This window comes from Atractosteus spatula, chromosome 9 (assembly GCF_055471065.1).
Source record: "Atractosteus spatula isolate fAtrSpa1 chromosome 9, fAtrSpa1.hap1, whole genome shotgun sequence".
NCBI classification, from domain to species: domain Eukaryota; kingdom Metazoa; phylum Chordata; class Actinopteri; order Semionotiformes; family Lepisosteidae; genus Atractosteus; species Atractosteus spatula.
In genome coordinates, this window is record NC_142714.1 from 2,618,117 (window position 1) to 2,639,493 (window position 21,377).

Consider the following 21,377-nt stretch of genomic DNA (forward strand, 5'->3'; position numbering starts at 1 on the left):
CAGAAAAAGAGAAGTTTATATTTTGGGTTAGGGTTTCAAAGTTTCACAACGTAATTACAATAAATTAAGTGACAATACTTTTTTTACAAAAAGATAAGTTATTAATTAGGTAATAATTACTTGAACTAATTTTATTTTTAAAATGAATCTCTTTGTGGTCTGTGTGATGTAAAATATGTACAGTATCAGATATCCAGTTGTACCTGTACTTGTGTACTGAAGTAGTTATTAACATTTTATACAGCTTTGTTTGTAGAGTATCTATGGGAAGTATTTCCTACACACTGATATAATTTAATTTATATTTCTGTTACTTCTTCTGTTATCATCTGCATGTTCTTGAAAAGCTTTAAGCAAAGCGGTTGCCTCCTGAACAATCATGACAAAACTAAGAAAACAATAGTACTGGTGATTTTTCTAGTTTTATGAGTCTGTGGGTGGAAAATGTTTGGGCTAATGTCTTGTGACTTGTACAATGATGGTCTCAACATAGAGGTAGCATACTGTAACTGCAATCCAGCATCAAGCCCAAGAAACAGCAGATTTAAGAATCATCCAGCAGTTTGTCCTTGAACACTGGCCATGGCCTGTCTGTGGCGCTCTTGCTGAAGGTTCATACCAGTGTTGCTGAAGTGTTCTGGGATTGTGCAGTGCTCCCATGGACAGCAGTGCTCATTTCGATGAGGCTGGGGAGAGCTGTAATGGTAGCTTTAGAGGCGGGGTATTCTTGGCCCCAAAGCAGCAACAACTGCAGGTGCCTGTTCATGCTTTTATACCGTTGGTCTGAACTTGTAATCATTTTAATATTCCAGTTCTGCCCAAGGAGAACAGAACTTTTAATTATATCTTAAAGTTGCTAATAAACACATAGTAGAGTTGTGGTAGGAAGAACAAAACATTTATGGAAATATTGTAATGTTCTCGAAGCTTGATTTGCATCATTTCATTGTACTTATAAAATTATAGCAGGCCAGTCTTTAAAGTGCTAAGACCTGACTTAAATAATTAACGATTAAATGAGACTGCTACAGTACTACAGTACATAGTATTTTCATTGCTCTCAATTTAGTATTGTTTCAGAATAGTTTTTGCATTTTTTTAAAAGAATCTGTCATCACCTTAAAAAATAACTGAGGAGACAAAAATATAAACAAAATAAGAAGACACACACATTTACATATAAATGAGAATGAGATTGTGGTATACATATCGTGTCAGCATAAAATAGATCACAATTCAACAGAGATCAAAGATGCAGAGCTCGCACAAAGAAGGTTATTTTTAACCATGATAGGAAATAAGTTTATATCTAGTTTTCTATTGCTGATCTAAAAAACGAGAATAAAAGGTATTTAAAGACCTGATTATGAGTAAAAGCTTCTTGTAAAATATGAATATTATCTATAGCTTTAGGGAATATTTTAATGGTAAATGAAAAAAAATTAGAATCAAAAGTTTTTACTTTAAAATAGTGAAAATTGGCTTTAGCTTCAAATGATATGGTAGTAATTACTCTTGATATTATGTGAAAGTTATTTTTTTAAATTGATGCAGTTTTTGCTACTTTTATAAAAACATAACCAAACCTTTGTTTTCAGTAGTGGGTGAGATAGAAAGGAAATAATTATTTTGCTACAACTAGAAAATATTCTGATGAATATTGACTTTGAATTGGATGTGAATGTGCAACATACTGTAGTTGTCTTCGCTGCATTGGCAGAAACACATTTTAATTTCACCAGCTGTGTGGGTGAGGAGATGATGGCTCTGATGTAAATTTGTGCTTTTTTGTCAGTTCCTGCTTAAGTGGTATTCAGGTGTCACCCTCGGCTGTTTTCCGAATGTTTTTATTAGGTCAGGGGATTTTAAAAACATGAAGCTGTAGCTTTCAATCACCTTAAAAGAGAAGACATCACCTGCTTCGTTCATGTAAAGCAAAGGTTTGGTTTTAATCTAAAAATGAAATTAACTTTGTAACCAACATCGTTCTCAGGCAAAGGACCAGAAATACTTTATGCTGGACAAAAGCTCAATGATAATGAGTGGCATACAGTCCAGGTGGTTCGGCGGGGTAAACGCTTGAAGCTCGTGGTTGACGATGACATGGCTGAAGGTACTTTCTTCTGCTTTAATGCAACTTCAGAGGGGATGCGTAGAGTTCTCAAAGAATGAGCTAGTCGCAGACAACAATGTTAATGTCTCCATGTGTGTGCTAGCCATGTAATGCTGTCAGATAACTTGATGTAGATTTGTGCTAATTACTCTATGTGAATAATTGAAGATGCAGTCTGTCAATGCACATGATAGGTTTAAGCTTTTAATTGCCACCCCAGCCCCAGACTGTAACAACAACATCAAGGCTTAATCAATAGTGTGAGAACTAGAGGTGTAATAGCAGTCACTCACCAGCAGGTGTCTCTTAGATCGCAAGAAATAACATTGGCTGAAACAGTCAAATGGAATTGAATACCTATGCTGTAGGCAGCTACTTGTATTGAAAAACACAGACATTTAAAAAATTACATTGCTTTCAACTTTTCAATGATTAGAAACAAGTACATAAGTGAAGAAAAACAATTTTTGGGATGACGTCTTATAGAAATTTGTTAATAAAAAAGTAGTAAGTGTAATATCCTCAGTATCGAGACTAATTTGTCACTTTTCATGTTTAATGTCATTGTAACTATAGAATATTTTATTTAACTTTACTGAATCCATTGCGTATGACGAAAGTAATGGCAGCTATCTTTCCTTTTTGTTTAGGTCAAATGGTGGGAGACCACACTCGTCTAGAGTTCCACAATATAGAGACAGGGATCATGACAGAGCGGCGCTTTATATCTGTCATCCCTTCCAGTTTTATTGGCCATCTGCAGAGCCTGAAGTTCAATGGAATGCTGTACATCGACCTTTGCAAAAACGGTGATATTGATTACTGTGAACTGAACGCCAGGTTCGGAATGAGATCGATCATCGCCGATCCTGTCACTTTTAAAACCAAGAGCAGCTACCTCAGCTTGGCAACGCTGCAGGCCTACACCTCCATGCACCTCTTCTTCCAGTTCAAAACCACGACGCCCGACGGATTCATCCTCTTCAACAGCGGAGATGGAAATGATTTCATTGCTGTGGAGCTGGTAAAGGGGTAAGGCAATGCACGACCCTTTTGTAAGCCTAGAGTCGCTGACGTGTGGAGTGTTGGACTTCGAGCCGTACATCCTCATCTTCTTTCAGGGACTAGTTTCACAATTTCCATTCAGGACTCTCTGCTAGTTACTTTCTGCTCTATCAACAGAACTGTTCAAACTCAGATCAGTATGTGTATTTTTGGAAAGGGACCAGTAATGGTTTATTCAATGGATTTGGAAGCTCGCACTTGGAATGACTTTGGCAAAACTAATTGCAGATTTAGCAAAAGCTATCCCAATTAACATTAGCTCACAGGCCATTTTCAGTGCTCACTAAGCTAAAATACCGTACTGTATATACTGTAGAGTACCTGCAGTGCCTTTGTCTCTCCATGTATTGAAGCTACTCTATACTAAGAGGTAAGTGATGAAATAGGCTTAAGTTACAATCACACCCTAACACATGGTACAGTACCAGCAGACTAAATTTTCTTAAAAAAGAAATGTTCTTAAATAAATCATCTAGATTGTCGCTTTTGTGTGTGTGCTCTGTCTTGCAGGTATATTCACTATGTATTTGACCTGGGAAATGGGCCTAATGTCATTAAGGGAAACAGCGACAAGGCATTGCATGACAATCAGTGGCACAACGTTGTGATCACCCGAGACAACAGCAACACACACACCCTGAAGGTGGATGCCAAGGCTGTGACTCAGGTTATCAATGGTGCCAAAAATCTTGATCTTAAAGGTAAATCAAACCCCAGAGGTCTGTTATCTTTACCTTTGCCTGCTGTAAACGTAAACAGTAGATGTACTGTAGATCCCACAGGCTAGAGAACAAGGAGCTCTGCTGATACCATATCTCAGTAACTAATATTTGTCAAAAGCCACAATGGTTTTAAAGGTCTTGAATGATATTGCAGATAGTGGTTTCACTGATTGGGAAGAGGTGTACAGTATATCATTTATTTTATTGGACCGGTTTTCAGCTTTAAAATTATGCAGCTGCATGTTTTGTAAAACTCTTCATACTGCAGATATGAAGTAGCACCAGGAAGGTGAATTTTAGTCGGATTTGATGGAATTGGTCCAGACAGAGTGACAGGTGTTTTCTTCCATTACCAAGGACTCTGTGGTGTTTTTCCCCTCAAGGTGACCTGTACATAGCCGGGCTGGGGCAGGGCATGTACAGCAACCTGCCCAAGCTGGTGGCCTCCCGGGACGGGTTCCAGGGGTGCTTGGCCTCTGTGGACCTGAACGGACGCCTCCCGGACCTGATCAACGATGCCCTGTACCGCAGCGGGCAGATTGAGCGCGGATGTGAAGGTACAGGCTTTAACAGCTCTAAGTCGGGCAGTCCGTTCTTCCTCATGAACTCCAACAGCAGCTCCTCCTCCCGGCCTCATGTCTCGCGGTCTGTTGCCCTCGCCCTGCTAGTGGCCACCTTCGCTGAAGCTGTGGGCTGAAGCTGTCCCGCCGTCCGCTGTTGTCAGGGGCAGGGCTTCTGCGCTCGAGGTCCCTGGTGGACACCTGCTCCAATCTTGTAGAAGCACAATAAAATATTTGTAGGCAGGGGAGCATGCACGGATGTTTCCACACTGAAAACACAGAAAGGAGAAACACAGCGGTTCACCTTCTTAAGGTAACAACAATAACAGTAACAGGCGGCAGACAAAGATGGCCCAGCAGCGGAAATGTGTTTTTCCTTTCTGTTTTTTAGTGTGGAAATAACCTGTGCTTGTTCCTTCACAGCCAGTGCACATTCAAGCACGTCCCCACTCGATCATCTCTCCTGCAGTGTTACAGAAGTATAGCTGGCACTAATGATCACTGGCCTGGTGCAAATATTTCAAGTTACAGTCTCCTGATTTCCAGAGGGTATCTGAAAGCGAACTTTTATTGACATCTTGTGCACCTGACTCATTAGGGTGTCGACAGCTGCAGTACAACAAGTAGAATAGTTATTTGCTATTAAAGTCCAAACTGGCATTAGCTCCTATTGACCTGTATGTGCAGGTTCTGTATGTGGTAAAAATATTTTTGCATTTTGTTTCTAATCCATCTGTTAAGTACATGTACAGTATAAGGCGTAGATTTAGTGCTTTCCAGTTGTTGTAAATAAAAATTTTCCAGTTACAGTACAGGGTTTGTCCAAATATCTGAACCCTCTTTCAGTATATTGTTATAAGCAAAGCTTTGTGATTTTTCAAAATTAAACATTTTAATCACTTCTTAATTTACTTGGATAAATCTTAGAATAAATTAATAGAATGAATTAAAGATCATCTTAACTGCGAAACATAAAATTCATGTAGAGAGAATTCTTAATTGTAAAAATCTGGAATGCGTAATGGTAACGTTTATGCTATTTAAACTGAAATGAAAAAACATCCTTAACCACAGGCCATCTGTTTTTTTTTGTGCTCACTCCTTTATAGTGTATGATTTTTTAGATGTTGTGTTTTTTTATACAGTATAAAGCCAGCTGTAATGAACAAAGTCTGCACTAAGATCATGCAGAAACTCACATAATCTTACAGTTGCCTTTGTCCTGGTAGAGCTACAGTGAGATCTTCAAAATTTAAAGATAGAAAAGTTTGATATTACTGCTGTTCTATAAAACATTTTGAATTAATATTAGAAAGGAAAACACTAAAAAAAAAACATTTTGCTTATTTTGCCCTTTTAGGGGAATACCCTCTATTATACCTCAGATTCAGGGAATGTCCCTTTTTTAAAATGAGAAATTCAACTCATATATTTGGTAATCTCATCAGACACTTTGGCTCATGAATTTTACATGAAAAGCCAGTGATCTCATAAATACAAATCATATTGAACTGTTTGTGTGTGTTCTGCTGCCACAAACATAGGACAGGGCTGTGGTGAGCTGTACTTTTAAAACATCTGCTGACATTTTACTTAAAAGCTGTTGTAAAGTTCTAATTATTATTTAAATTATTTAGTAATATAGCCATTTCTAAAGTACTTTTAGGATTTAAAATCTTAAAGTGCTTCAAAAGCACTTTTATCGGCTGACCCAAATTAATCGGCATCATTAGTTCAGAAAAAGGAAAAGCTTATGTAGAACCACACCCAAACACAGTTACTTTCAGAGAGTTTTGCTCCTGAACATACTCCTGTTAAAATTGCTAATATTAACATCACGTTTGCAGATTAAATTGTGTCTTGGTGAATTGGCAAAAGGCAGCTCTTTTATTTCTGTTACTGTTTTTTTTTAGAAAATGAATTTTGTAAGGGTAATGAGTTATGAAGCAGCATGCTTACAAAATGTAGAGTTTTTGGCAATTCTTTCTTTATGTTTTTGAATCTTTCTTGTACCCTTTTAAATTTTCTTGAAATAGCAGATCTTATCTTTCAAACCAAGGTAACACATTAGTGAAGTTTCTGCAGACTGTAGCTGAAATGGCAACAATGTTCTGCCTTTCCTTTGTAATTCACTTAAATTGTGCTTAGAAATATAAATGGCCACAACATACCCATGATTATCTAGAATAAATGAAGTAAAAATCTCTTACTAAAGTAAGTTTTTCTTCCTCTCCATAATTGATGGGCTCTCATCAATCACTTAAAACCATGTGCTGAACATTATATTTAGATTCTCATGGTTTGCAAAATCTCTCTCATGTGATAAATATACTGCTTATATATATTTGTAAAAACGTTATTTTAGTTACAAAGAAGAATATTGAACAATATTGTAGTTATTCAAAGATGCCAAAAGTTTTTTATGTACCGTTTACTTTCTGATCTGTAATGTCATTGTCATTTCATGCATGCTCTATTAATTCCCCAAGGAAGATCTTCTCTTCTCTTCAGCCTCAGCATTGCCCATTTGTTTTATTTTGTTTTCAAATTTGTAATACAGTAAGTGTTGTTAGAAAATGAATTGTTGGTTAACACTGTGAAACAAACATTACTTTTTGTGAGTTTGATGAGCTGGGTGGTTTGTTTATTTAGTCTTCTTTAAAATTAATTTTGTTACTTCCAGACTCATCAAAACATCTGCATTATTTCAATTCTTCACAGCCGTTCTCAGCTGTATGCTTGTGTGTGTAATGTAATCTTTCTCTGTTTTAAATTTTATTTATACCTTTTCTGTTTTGATCAAATTGGCCCAGTTTTTCAAATCCATTGCTGTGCTATGTTAATCATGTATGTTGCATTTATCTTTCTTTTTTTTTACATTTCTGAATTTGTTTAGAGAAAGAATCTACGTTAAATTTCTTAAAAATATTGTGTTCTCTTTGAAGCTCCAGAAAATAAAATGTTCAGTATGTCTACGTTTCATGAAGGGCTTGTGGAAACCAAAATACATTGTTTCATGTGTTAGAGAATAGAAGTTTAAAATTACCCTCCTTTAAGAGAGAAAGACAATTCTAATGTGCTGTGACTCTTCAATCGACATACAGTATCTACATTTTAGAATAAATTAAACAGCTGTTTGTTTATAACATTTGTTTTGTCTTTCATTTGCTTTGATCATCAGATATTTATGAAGAAACTCATGACATCCCTCTTAAGTGACATTTGTTAATAAAGAAATGTTGCACCAATTAAAATAAATTATTTGGATTTGAGTATGTAGAGCATTAGTGTGTCTACTGATGTGTGTTTTGGTGCTTGAGAATTAAAAAGCAAACAGCAAGTTGGAAGCTGAATTAATTGCTGTGGAAAATAGCTGAATGATTATTAATATACTTTTCATGCTACTCTGCTAATGTGAGCAATAATGAAATCTTGGTAACAAACGGCATCTATGCTTTGTAAATTTTATTTTATTTTTTCAGAGAAGTTCAATGCATCTTACAGTCTGTGTAAAAATAACAGTGTCTAGTTCATCGAAACGGTTCCAGTTATTAGTAGTATTAAGCAAGACTTCAGAATTATTTGTAGCATTGAAAAGGTTGCACCAAGGTTAATCCCTGGGCTAGATTACTTTTGTTACATTATTTGAGGATTTAGGTCAGTCGTTCATTAAGTTATAATAGCAAGTGACAATTGGAGCTTTCTGGAATGAAGAGATGCAGCACGGCTCGAATTACACATGGACTGCAGGAAGACTGCAGAGGCACCAGGTGGGGCTGGTGTATTTATCTGAATTTTGAGAGCACTGTGGAAATTCTTACAAAGGTAGTCTTTGAGGGTATATGGGCAATGTAAGGTACACTTAAAATGTACTTACAGTACTTGCTGTTACAAGCAGCAGTCCTCACTAAATATTTTCATAAAACTAGTAACTAGGGATTCTAAATGTCAGAATGGAAACATGAGTACAAAATTAGAGCTGTTTGGACTTTCTCTGTTACTCTATTTACTGTATTCATATCTACACCCTTGTATTTGTATAGTATGCTGTGCAATGATATAGATTGTGCACAGAATGCTAGCATATTATAAGAATAACTAAACAGAATAAAAAATATATGATATGTACAGTACATTGTACTACACTATAAATTACTGTATGTACTGTCTAGTTGAGCTAGAATGATGTCTTTCATAAAGTAATCATTGTAACTCACATTAGTCTAGAAATTGGATGACGTGCTTTATGCTTGGAGAAGATAGGCAATGAACTTCGATTTATTACGTCTTAGCGCCCTGACTTAACGAAAATAAATAAAATCCAGATGTAAAGTTTGAACCCGCAGGCTGGCAGTGAAACCCCAGGGCAACATGCCGTGTCTGAATTGCAGCAAGTGAATTCTGGCGAATTCCCCTGTACGGCACTGCAGTATACAGTAGTTACAGCTGCCCCTTGGATGCTCTTCAGAAAGACACTCACTATTTGACGGACGTGGGGAAGGAGAGCGATTTCTGTGACTTTTGCCAAAGTGACTCAAACCAGAAGCCCTGTCAAGGCAGCAAGACGCCTGAAATTAGTCCACCATCAGCTGTCGTGGATCTGCATGTTTCCTTTAAAAAACCATGTGGGCTCCCCATCTCAGCACACCCCAGTGGCCTGGGTCACAGGAGTCTGCACCAGCCTGCAGCCGGGACACAGGAAAGATGCCCATCAAGGACTTGAGCAGCAGGTCACCCTTATGTCCTGACCACCCAGTGTGTGATGGTCACGTACAATAGCTTCACCCTTGATTGTGAGGATAATGAAATCCCCCTCTTCCATAGTTTTGTTTCTGTACCTTCTACATCTGCAGTATTTTGCAGCTGATCTGTGTTCTCGGGCAGGATATAGTACGACTTAGAAAAATCAGCACTCTTTTTTTCTCATATTATTTTAACAAGTCATATGATTATATTTCTGGGGTATATTGTTTGAAAATATATATTTCTAATTCAAATTACAGTAGCATCTGAGATTCTTTCACATTTTTGATTGTGCTTTAAGTGAAATGTGGTTTCATTTTGCTGTTTATTTCTCTTTTGTAATTACATTTTGCTCTCTATATTTTTAACATACTAAAAGCCATCTATGACATTGATTACAAAACCTATATTAAATTATGCAGCAGCCCTTTTTTGGTGACAGTTCTTTAAAAATTTTCAATGTCCAGAAGTCCCTGTTTTCTAAACAAATTACAATACATTTCATTTAGGAAGTGCTATGCTGCATTTTTAAAGAAACCAAATCATTTCCACATCTTTCATTAATCTTTAGATTTAATTTTGTGTTCTCTTAACACCACTTAACACATTAGTGGTTGTTGTATGTTGTTTGTGTTCTGTCATAAGTCAAAATGTAGCTCCAGAAAAGGCTTCAAATTGACATGAACCAAGCATGCCTGTTAGTAAAGCAGAGTCTTTATTAACACCATTAATCACATACTAACCTTTGTTATTTTTTCGCTTTTCTGTTCTTTTGCTAACAAAGTTGAATTCACCAAAGCTGACCTACAAGGTAGAAGGTTCAATTCCATTCTGACCATGACTGAAAGCTGCCCTGTGTAATGTTTTGTGTCAATTCTGAAATGCTACTTTTTAAAATGGTTCACTTCCTGAAATAAGATTTTTTACGTGTGTTGGGCCTCTGACTACCTCTAGAATACTAGATTTAACAAATAAAACAGTTCACGTTGTTAATGAAGATAGATATAAGCATAAAATACACATCATATACAGTAAATAATTATTTTAATTATTCTGTCTTTTATGTATTGGAATAAGTTGCTAAACTTTCCAGCACTGGGTTTAAAATAATATTTCTTTACTACGCTCAGAGTCTCACGGTTCGCCTTCCCACATACAGTATCATAATAAAGGTGCTCCCTCAGCTTTGTGCTGCCGCCTGGGACACCCAGCCACAGATTCCTGTGATTCCTGTCCTCAACTGGTGTACAGCCTAATCCTAGAGGAGCAGAGGGGTTACTGTCAAGAAATACACAGCTGGTATGGACAGCGTAGTAAAGAAAGCAATCTGGTCGTGAATAATGATAGTTGTTAGATTACATTAAGAATTTCAAGGTAGGTGAGTAAAGTTCCTGTTTGATTGTTCCTGGGTGCCCTGGTGTGAGTGTGTGCATGTTTGTGTCTTTGTGTCTGTGTGTGCCCTGTGATCCTGCCCAGGGTGTATCCCGCCATTGGCCCGTTGCTTGCTGGGATAGGCTCCGGCTCCTCCGTGATCCTGTATTGGATAAAGTCCTTAGAAAATGGATAGTTGGACTAATACATAGTTTTTTCCTCAATATTGTAGAATTATCTATCTGATACAGTATATGTTTCATACTGTATATGCTCTATTTATCCATTGCTGTACCTGTATTAAGTTACTTTTAGGATTATGTTGATCCTCATCTACTGTATATTGTGTAATTCTCCAATTTTCCTATCATTTCATGGATGCTGTACAGTATATACACTATACGGTATATAATAAATATGTTATAAAAAGAAAATCATGGAAGATGTTAAATCACTGAATTTACGATTGTCATAAGATGGCCTAAGATCATAAGAAGTTAATTCATATTAACTTCTGTTTAACTGGAATCAAGGAATCTGAAGCTGTTTGTTTCACAATTAAATTCAGCACTTAATTCTTCATGACATTTTTGATTAATGTATTATTAAGAACTTGCAAATGTTACTTAAAATATTTCAGGAAGTGAGACATATAGATTGGAAGAAATTAAATTTATTTTAGTGCACTATGCATTACACAATAAATGCTCTTTCAGCCTTCTAATTTTGTTTTAATATTTTACCAGTGCTTTTCCATAAGAAAATTGCATTTAAACTCAATACGTAGTTTATCTGCAGTTATCTTGTTCTTTTCACATGGTATACGCAACTTTTGAGGAGGAATTTTTCACTGAATTTCATTTTTCACCATGCTTTCTGCATTCCCTCTTAGTGAATAAATTAGGCTGGGATGTGAGGGAAAGTATAACACTCAGGTAATGCACATCTTCCCACACCTGGTTCCAAATTCTAGTTTGGACTCTTTCAAAAACAGATTGCAGAATATGCACATTTCACTAAAGTGGGCAGATTTGTATTCCTGTGGAAAGACCATACAGTATCTCTACATGATAGACTGTTTCTGTTTTTCTTTTCTCATTATTAGTAAGGGGAGGGTAAGCACTACTTATTTTTATAATTGTATGGATTTGACAGGTCTCAGACTTTGAACTGCTCTGGTCCGTAGAGTTGCACTATTATCTTTTCGGAAGTATTTCTAAACCCCCTGGGAGGGAATGCTCTTTCTTTAAAAAAAAAGTGCATGACAGATAAGGTGCATTTTGCATGGGACTTTGCCCCACATGTGGTAGTGGGTTGTCTTGCTATTTTGTTTCTTTGCTTGTCCTCATAGGCCCCAGCACCACCTGTCAAGAGGACTCTTGTGGTAACATGGGCATCTGCATTCAGCAATGGGAGAACTATACCTGTGACTGTTCTATGACGTCCTATGCTGGCACTCAGTGCAATGACCGTGAGTACTTTTGTGCTTTGATTTCTGAATGCTTACAGCACAGCCTGGTGCTTGTCCTCTCATCGTTTCCTCTTTTCAGCTTGCATGGTCAGTCATGAAAAAAATTTAGAAGTCTTTGAGAGCAATATCATGTGTTTCAAGTTGCAAAAATTTGATTTGCTATTAATAAAATACCATATACTTTACTGTATGTGCTCTGTAAAATATTATCTAATTTTCAAATTAGATATTACTTTACTGTTTAGGATAACATTAATCTACAGTATGCTTTAAAAAATTCAAATTTGTTTTTGACTTCAAAATGACAAGATGTGGTTGCTTTGCCGGGAGGTAACGAGCATGATTCAGCAATCACACCGCAATCACGCTTTTCCTTGTCTTGGGTTCATATCTTGAAGTGACCATTTAATTTGGCTTTCCAAGTGTCTGCTAAGAAAGTAAGTGTACAATATATTGATGATTTAAAGAAAATAAAAAGGTTCAGCCACTCAGGCCCTGACAAAGAGATGTGAGACGAGGTTCTTAAATGAGAGTGGGAGTTCAGATTCTTAGAAAGAAACATATTTTCTTGTCAAGATTGAGGTCTGATCATCGAAAGGTACGTCACATGTCTTATTTTTTCTTCAATGGAAACTGATGGCTTAACTGTACTCCTAAGTTTGTCTAAAAGCTTAAAACTTTCTATAATACGCATGATAAGGCTATTGATCTGAATTATCAGAGTGTTTATTTGAAGTAAATGTTGTGATGTTTGTACACAGAATGTATACTACATTTTTATTTCTGGCATTTTATCATGATCTGTCTTTTTCCTACTCCTTCCTATAACAATTGAAATGAGAACAGCAATGAGCCTCTGAGTCCTGTTAAAAAAAAGAGATAATACTATAATAAACAATGTTCTGAAGCTTCCTGATCAAATTCATTGAATATGGATATTAAATCATTTCAGTTTTGTTCCTCTGATTTGAATCCATGGTTTTCACAGAGATGGATTTACACTGCTTTTAAGCAATGGGGCAATGCTTATGAAAATCATATTCACCAGCTGGATGTGGTTGCTTGTTACTGTGTGTTTGATCCCTTGAACTAATCAGATTACAAATGGGCACAAGGTGGTATAATACACACCTGCTCCCAGCTGCTAATGGACTGTTGTTACTACAGAGGGCAAGGATCTGTGTGCATCTGGACCTTTGCTCTATATTGTGGGACACAGGGGTCACGAAAATATTCAGGAAAGGTCGGAGCAAATCTTCCTCGAAGACTTGTTTGTTGAAGCTTTATTAATTGTCCTGTCTGTTTTGTAGAAGATGATTGTTTGGTGGAATGCTGTTCTCATGGTGAGACACAAAAGGGCAAGACTCCTGGGCCTCGGTTTCTAGTATGTTTTGTGTATGAGTGATTCAGTAGTGTCAACAAAAGGAAGCATTATCTTTTCAAAACCTGTGATGTTTCAACAATGCGTCTTGGAGGCAGGTGTTGTTTTGAGCTGGTGCCTGTCGCTTGAGACCACTCAGACTTCTCTGAATTGACCTTCTGAAGATTTCAGAGGGGCAGGCAGCTTTTCTTAGATTCCATAACAAAGGACACTTGGCATGTCACAGTTTGTGAGTCAGTACAGAGAATCAGAATTCATTTTCAGAGGTACGATGAAACTTAATTAAATAATGCAGTGGGAGTAATGCAAGTGTCATCTGTGCAGTTGCAGTCCCCATAAATATCTGTCTGCCTGCGGTTGGGTGGATACAGTTGCAGCGATTGAACAGGCATGTTGTGTGTTCCACCTTAGGATCCATTAGGACTGAAGATGGTGTACCGTAGAAATTTCATCTCATCAATCATAAAATCGTGGGCTGATGACAAATCTATTTCACAGCTTGACCTCTAGTTTGTCCTGTGGTCAAAACCCACCACGTCTATACGTATAAATATGAAAAGCTCATACTGAAACTCTACCATAATGGAAAATTCAGAAATACCAAAGGACATTTTGTCTCAGAGTCATTTATGTGAGCATTAATAATTGATGGCTTTTATCACCTTCATGATATTTTATCAAGGTGAACACAGTTATGCCTTTCTTGATTTAGAACACAAAAGATAATGTATGTTTTTATTTTTATAATTTAACATACGTGCCTACAGAATAAGGATATTTTCTTTATAGAAAGCCATTCTTCTAAAGAAAGCAAAAGAGCACAAAAGTTATTTGGGCTTTATACCTTTCAAATACAGACTGAAGAAACACATGAGATTTTCAGTGTTTTTGAGAAGGCAATATTAGTCTCCTAACATAGTGGTACGGAATCATATTTTGACAGGTCTTTGCAGAGAAGACACTGTATTTCTGCTGGTGTTTGTGTTTTGTTGCCTGACTGCTTTGCTATTGGCAACCATACAGGTTATTCCTGACAGTATCTGCCAATCTCTCAGATTCCTCCCTGTTTTCATTGGAACTGACTGAGTGTAAAGAAGACACCTGGTTTTTATGGTGACTGTCACCTTACTTCCCCAATACCGTTTGCATTTGTGTATCCTGTGGTCAAACACCAGGGGGCAGTAAAGTGTTGTATTCTCCACAAGTGAGCAAAAAATGTGATTACATTAAAACTGCAGTGATATTTTTTTTCTCTCCTCCATATATTACAACACATACTGCCATTACAAGTGCATTTAAATAGATTTACAAACAGACATTTAAGGAGACTTCTACTGAAAAAAAGACAAAACTGGTGAGCATCACGAGATACTGTATTACTTATTTTCATACTGTATATTTTACTTCAATTAATATAAAGTTTTTTATATATAAATGTAGTATAAATTCACATAAATTTGTGAATATGTGCAACAGAGCATCTATCTAAAATTAATAAGAAATGAAGAATTCTAGAATTCTTTGTGTTAACCAAAAATATACTGTATACAAAAGTATGCAATGCCAAAATAGTCAATAATGTCAATGTAAGTAAGGAACAAATATAGCTAAAAATTCAATATATTTTCATCATTCTACGTGGTGAATAATATACACTATTAATAATACACATTAATATTCAAGCAATAATAATTACTGTGAAGGCCTAGATATTTCATTTTTTAGTCTACTGAAAGACGTGTTAAAAGAAGGTCTTATCTTGTTCTTTGTGAAGGCACAGATCCACTTTTCTGTCCATTTTAATCCAACAGATGGAGGGTTTACTCTGGAGCAATTTCAGGGCTGTAAGAATATTGGGTGTGGTGTTTTCTTAACCCTCACATGTGCTTACAGTGTTGTGAAGAGTATTTCTCATGTCATTCTTCTGATTTTCAGAAATAAGAACTATTGTTTTAATAAAGGAGGAAAACCACTCTAACAAATAGCAGTAATATCCAATACAAGAGCTGATGTAGACAAATCTGAGATTCAGTCGGCCATTAGGAATCAGAAGATGTATTTTCATCTCTTCAGCAAACAATAAGATTTACAGGCCTTTTGTTCTTGTTTGTGTTAAGTGTGTTTACTTGGTCACTGTTTGTATTGCAGTGACATCCACAGCTAAGACACTGAGCAAGCTATTGTCTCTGCATGATCCTGTTCAATTGGATTCTAGACAACTAAATCCCAGCAGAGCAGGAAAACGCTGTTTCTGAAATCTTAGGGTGCTTTTTCCAGCCTGAGATGGTAGCTTTTATTACACTGACGACACTGACACAAGCAAGCATGGTGCCAGGGAAGAGGCTTTGATTCTCTTGTCATTGCTACTGCGCTCCCCTCAGCGGAGTTGTACAGGGTTTAATAATTAATAATTCCATTTATATAGCGATTTTAATCCCGAAGGATCCCAGCATGTGAGAGGTGATCCACTATATTCAGCACTGTGCTGCACCAGCAGCCCTCCTACACAACTCAGGTAGAGATGTGAGAGAAATTGGTTCACCATTTGCTTTTAGGTTGAATTTCAGGGAAGCCGGTTACAGTCTATAAACCCAGATTGGATTTTAGCCAAGACACTGGGGTTAAACCCCTGCCATTATTAACAATGCCATGGTATCTTTACTGACCAAGTAGTCTGGACCTCGGTTCAACATCCTGTCCGAAGGATGGCATCTCCTACAGCAGAATGTTCCGTCTGACTTTGTGAGCAGGGGGCGCTGGTTTAGAAACCCCAGGGAAGAGCCGCTTACAGCAGCCACCTCGTTTTCCTCAGAGGTCTCCCACACCATTCCTGACAAGCCACAGCCTTGCATGAAACCTGGAATGAAACCCAGGAAATCTGGAATTGGCGGGTTGTGTCTAGTGTACGTAGCACTGTTTTGTATATTATCCTGCGGCAGATACTACCGCCTTTGTCGTCAGTATAGAGTTTCACTAGTCTCTTGTACACTGATGGAGGTGTGTATTCAACTCGTGTTACGCACATGTGTAAATTAGCGAATGTCTTTTGTGATTGTCTAGAGACCCTTTTTAATGAAGCCTGCATCAGCTGCCCAAATCACACATTAATGAGAAATGCTCCTTAAATACATTTTCTTTAATTGCTCCCTCTTTTGTGCGACATTTTATTGCATTTTATGTAATGTTTTACTTTCACGTATACAGTAAATACAGTCACAGACATAAGCATTGATCTCCTGCGTTTCAAACTATTTTACCAAGTATGATTAGTCTGCACATCTAGGATTTACATTTATCTACTGTGTTTCAACTAAATTACTATTTAATTTTCCCACCTTAGGAATATACTGTAGTGTTATGGGACAGCTGTCACTTAACTCACCAATATATGTTGCTCCTCCACAGAATAATCTTTTCATAGATACCATCATTGGCTAATGTATTTTTTCAACACCACACATTTGCACTAAATCTTATTTCAATTATCACATCAGTCTTATTGCAAGATAACTTTCAGGTGGGTAGGTTTATATCATTATCCATTTCTTCTTCCATTTCTGTATCATTAATGTCATAATATCCAATTTATTTCAAGGGCTTACGAACTCTGTGCATAATTGAGTATGTTGGTTGGGCCTGGGGGGGTCGTTGACAAGTCTAATTATTCAATCTATTTAATTAAATTAGTTTCCAGCTTTTTATTCCTAGAAGGGTTATGTTTTGATGTTTTTGAACAGGACACAATCTATTTTTGAACTGCATTTTATATGATTTAGTGCTTTATTATGGATGCTGTAAGTATTTACTGTTTCCTTTGCCTTTCTTTTTAACAATACATAGAGCCAGACAACAAAAACACATTTTAATTTAGGACATTCCCTGTTGTGCAATCAGACTAGATCTGCTGTGTTCTTTTATAAAGTGACACAGAGTGTAAGGCATTATCCTGATTTCTTCCTTGGTCATTTACTGATCTCAGAATACAGTGTACTGAAGCTGCTTGATAAATTTCTCTATGAAATTTCCATTTTTCCTTAAAAGGCAAATATATTGGGATAGGCTTGCTGTTATCTGAAATTACTTTTTTGCAATATATGATTGCTTCAGGAATCATAAATGTTGTGATTCAAAAGATGTGCTTAAAATATACATATATATTGCGAGCAGTTCAGTTTTATTTTATTTATTTGGTAAGCTGGTGGATAGAAATAAAGTAGCTGCATGCATCTAATTACAATACTTGTAGAATAATTATTCAGCTTTGCAGTGTAGTATATGTTGAGGAATAAGCTTGATTCTGGGAGTTACTGTATGTAATAAATTGAGGTTATCTGTTCTCAGTTCAGCTTGAATGACCTTGGGCATTGTAATAATGGTAATAACTACTGAAGGCCAACCCAATCTAGCTGGAGGACAGTCAGCTCAAAATTGCTTGGAACCCTGTGTGTATCCTCACACTGCTTCTTTTAATGCCTTGTGATATCAGCAGGCTCTTAAGATGTTATCTGTTGACATAAAAAAAGCATTGTCTTTGTTCACTCCATAAAAAAACAGTCACATTGGCAGTCACATTGTTTTTTATGTTTTAGAATATCCTACAGAGTCCTTGGACAGCCAGAAATGTAAAATGGTAAAGGGCAATGATACCGGCTGAAAGTTAATATTGCATGTGTTCCTGGTGGCACAGCTGACTACTGAATTAACTCACTATTAGTGCATGGAATTTGGAAAACAGGCAAGAGATCTAGTTGGTATGTTCATTTACTGTTCATTCAAGGAGACTTGGGTTGAAATCCAGCACAGATCACAGACTACACGCGCTTCATGGTTTAAACTGACTCATTTGTGGGCAGTTACAGGTACTTCATTGCACAAAGCCTCCTGAGTCTGACTGAGTCATGTGAAGACCAGAGTTAAAATACAGGTTACAAAACTGGGCAAATAGTGTAGAGAATAGAGTGTAGAGGAGTTTATGTACCAGGTCAGTTGGTGCAAGAATATTATAGACATAATAATATAGAGAATAGTATGGTAACATTCCTCATCAGAACTTTCAACAGCATTTGAGCTCCTAATGTGCCAGACTGTTGATGTAATGGCTTCTTTGGCTGCTTGTATGAGCTCAGCATTTGAGGAAAGTATTGGGAATCAGATCATTTGGAGGGAGACAGAGTGTAATATCACATGGTACAGAAGATGGGATTGTAATGCTTATATTGGTCCCCTGGACAGCCAAAGACTTTAAAGACTGCTGCACAGATTGACTGCCCTAATGGCACCAGGGTCAGCTTGTTTAATAAGGAATTCTTCATTTGTTTTAATAATTACAATTATACAGTAAATAGGATTTCAAATATCAGCCCCATCGAAATCCAGTTTGTGTCTGCTAAAATAAACTTTGACTAATACTTAAAAAAATGGTTCTTGGCTAGAAATTAAATAGGAGGTATTGCTTTCAGCAATGCACTTAGCTATCTGTATTTTCAGTGTTATCTACAGGATTCCTCAATAGATAGGATGTTTTTCACTGTCTCACCCCCAACAAGATACTCTGTATTTTACAGTGAGGAATGAAATACCTTCATGTGAAGAAGCTGCTGTAAAATGATAAGTTTAATTTTAATACACCAGCAACAGCTACATTCCACCATTCTCCTTTTAAAAATGTTAATTACACAGGTTAATATAAAAACAACACTACTTCTGATTATTTTGGAGATGACCCTGAGGGTTGTTTTTCTGTTCTTATTTGCATTATGATTTGTAAGTAGTGTTTCCAAATAAATAAATGAATTAAATTTACCTGGAGGAATAGAATAATTTTCTTTCTTGCTCTCTGGTCTAAACAAAATGTGAGTAATTAGAGTGCATCTTTTCTGTATACTTTGCTAAGACGCTTCAAAGAAAGATGGCTTAAAACAAAATAAAATAATAAAGTACATCCATGTATAGTTCACACAGGGACTTAATCAAGACAGCATATCCTTCACTCCGTTAAAGATGGAGAAGTCTGTTCAGCAGCAGCATCAATTAAGGAGGATGAGGGGTTCTGACAAAAGCAATGACATATTGTGAACCATTCAGTATCTAATGTACTGTTTACAGCAGGATTAATTACTTCAGGGAGGAAAAGGCAAAAGTAAACTGCATAACATTTTTTACATCAGCTACAGCTCCCTGACGTTTTGTACAAGTGACATGAAAGACACAGGTAAACTTGCTATTAAACAAATTTTCATTTTAAATCTAGGGGTGTGAGATTTGGATCCCAGCTTTCTGTGATCCAGCATGGAGCTTTGAGATTAAAGAGAGCAAAGTTAAGTAGTATAGTGGGAAAAGAATGGAAAAATATAGTTGTAAGAGCTGTAGTGAGTGATCAGGTTTGCACAGCTAACCTGTGAAAGTATAATGCAGATGTCCCATGATGCTCTGTCTTATCTTACTGATAAGTACAGAATGACATCCTGGGATACACCGAGCAAAGCAGCAGCTCAGCTGCTTGGTCTTCACTAATGGATAAAAGCACATTTTCTAAATGTAATTAACCAATACACTTTCTCAAAAAATAGTCTTGTATTGCTGCAGTTCACACACATATTCCTGAAAACAACTGACTACATATGTAATGGAATTCCAAATGGTTTTTAGCACTGGATAATGCACAGGGTTATCTGTCATGAACCCACTTAGGGAATACATTAAGTATAAAAAAAGGAATAATAAATAATCTTACCCTGGGATAGCATCAGACTTACTGGAGGAAATCTTTGTAATAGCAACTAAATGCACTGCAGATTATAAAATGGCTCTTAAGATGTTCTAAACACTGTTCTAAAGACCCAAAGAATCATTTGAATACTGATGGTTTCCAAATGTTTTTATGATCTGAATCCATGCAGTGCCACCTTTGGTCTTCATGGAGTTGACGAAAAGCATTATTTACGGTGCACAGCTATTTTTTTTACCAGTGTAAGAAAATTCAAATCTTTCTGGATTTTTATAGCTGAAAATGGTCTTTATTAATCTGTATTTGTGTCACAAGGCTTATATTCCAACCTTACATAGTTCATTTCATAATTGCTCATTTAAGAATTACAAGTACAAATTTAATTACAACCTACAGTTATTACATCCTACTGTAATTTCAAGTTAAAGAAAAAGAAGCTAACAAAAATAATTTTTCCTGAAATGTGTGTGACAGACCTACCCTTAGCTTGGGTGGTCCCGGAAAGCTCATGGTTGTTTTAGAAGTACCGGAAGTTTTATTTTTTTTTAAATAATAAAAGCCTCCCCATGACTGATACCAAACCCCACCAACACTAACACTGTGCAAGCTCTTCTAATACTATAAAACCACTAATTAAAACCCATGTGAGAATGTGAACCTTCACCAATTATTATTATCTGAACTGCCACCCAGCAAGTCTATTTACACTTGTTATAGGTCTTTTGGTGGCCTCTAGAGGCAGGTCAGCATTACTGCAGTCCCTTCATGGACCAATTTCCCATAGCATGCTTTAAGGTGTTTTATCTCCACTTCTTTGTTGTTCGAGGACTTGAAATCCCATCACAGGCTGATGAATCTAAATATCTAATGATGGGCTTGTGAAACATTTTCTTGAAGAAGAAAATGCTATCACTCTGTGACGTGCTTTTCGGTTTTTCTGCTTGACTTCTCAAGAGTATTAGTTTGATTAGACATTTAATTGCAGCTTAGTTCCTGATGTGCTGGGAAAGTGAAAGACTTAGAGCTGAAAAGTGTTTGTGAAGTTGTGCATTAGAAAATGAATAAGGGCATAGTGACAATGTCAAGTCAACACTAGGCAGAGGTTGCCAGCAGCTGTCACAACTGACACATCTTCGGCCATATTGTGCTGAAAGGTAACATTTTGTTTTTATCAGTCCATCTACTCTATTTCAAGAAAACAGCTCAAATGCTGTATTACAGAAG

The 21,377-nt window shown here is 36.7% G+C and overlaps 1 protein-coding gene across 1 annotated transcript in view; it reads left to right on the forward strand.

The window, feature by feature from the left end:
* The window catches only part of LOC148827937 (neurexin-3), a 379,354-nt gene that overhangs the window by 130,469 nt on the left and 227,508 nt on the right, over positions 1 to 21,377 (forward strand). The window contains exons 10-14 of the mRNA XM_088924829.1: positions 1,994 to 2,113; positions 2,764 to 3,145; positions 3,689 to 3,879; positions 4,284 to 4,457; positions 11,926 to 12,045. Coding sequence (XP_088780955.1) covers positions 1,994 to 2,113; positions 2,764 to 3,145; positions 3,689 to 3,879; positions 4,284 to 4,457; positions 11,926 to 12,045 — 987 coding nt within the window. The remainder of the gene's footprint in view (positions 1 to 1,993; positions 2,114 to 2,763; positions 3,146 to 3,688; positions 3,880 to 4,283; positions 4,458 to 11,925; positions 12,046 to 21,377) is intronic.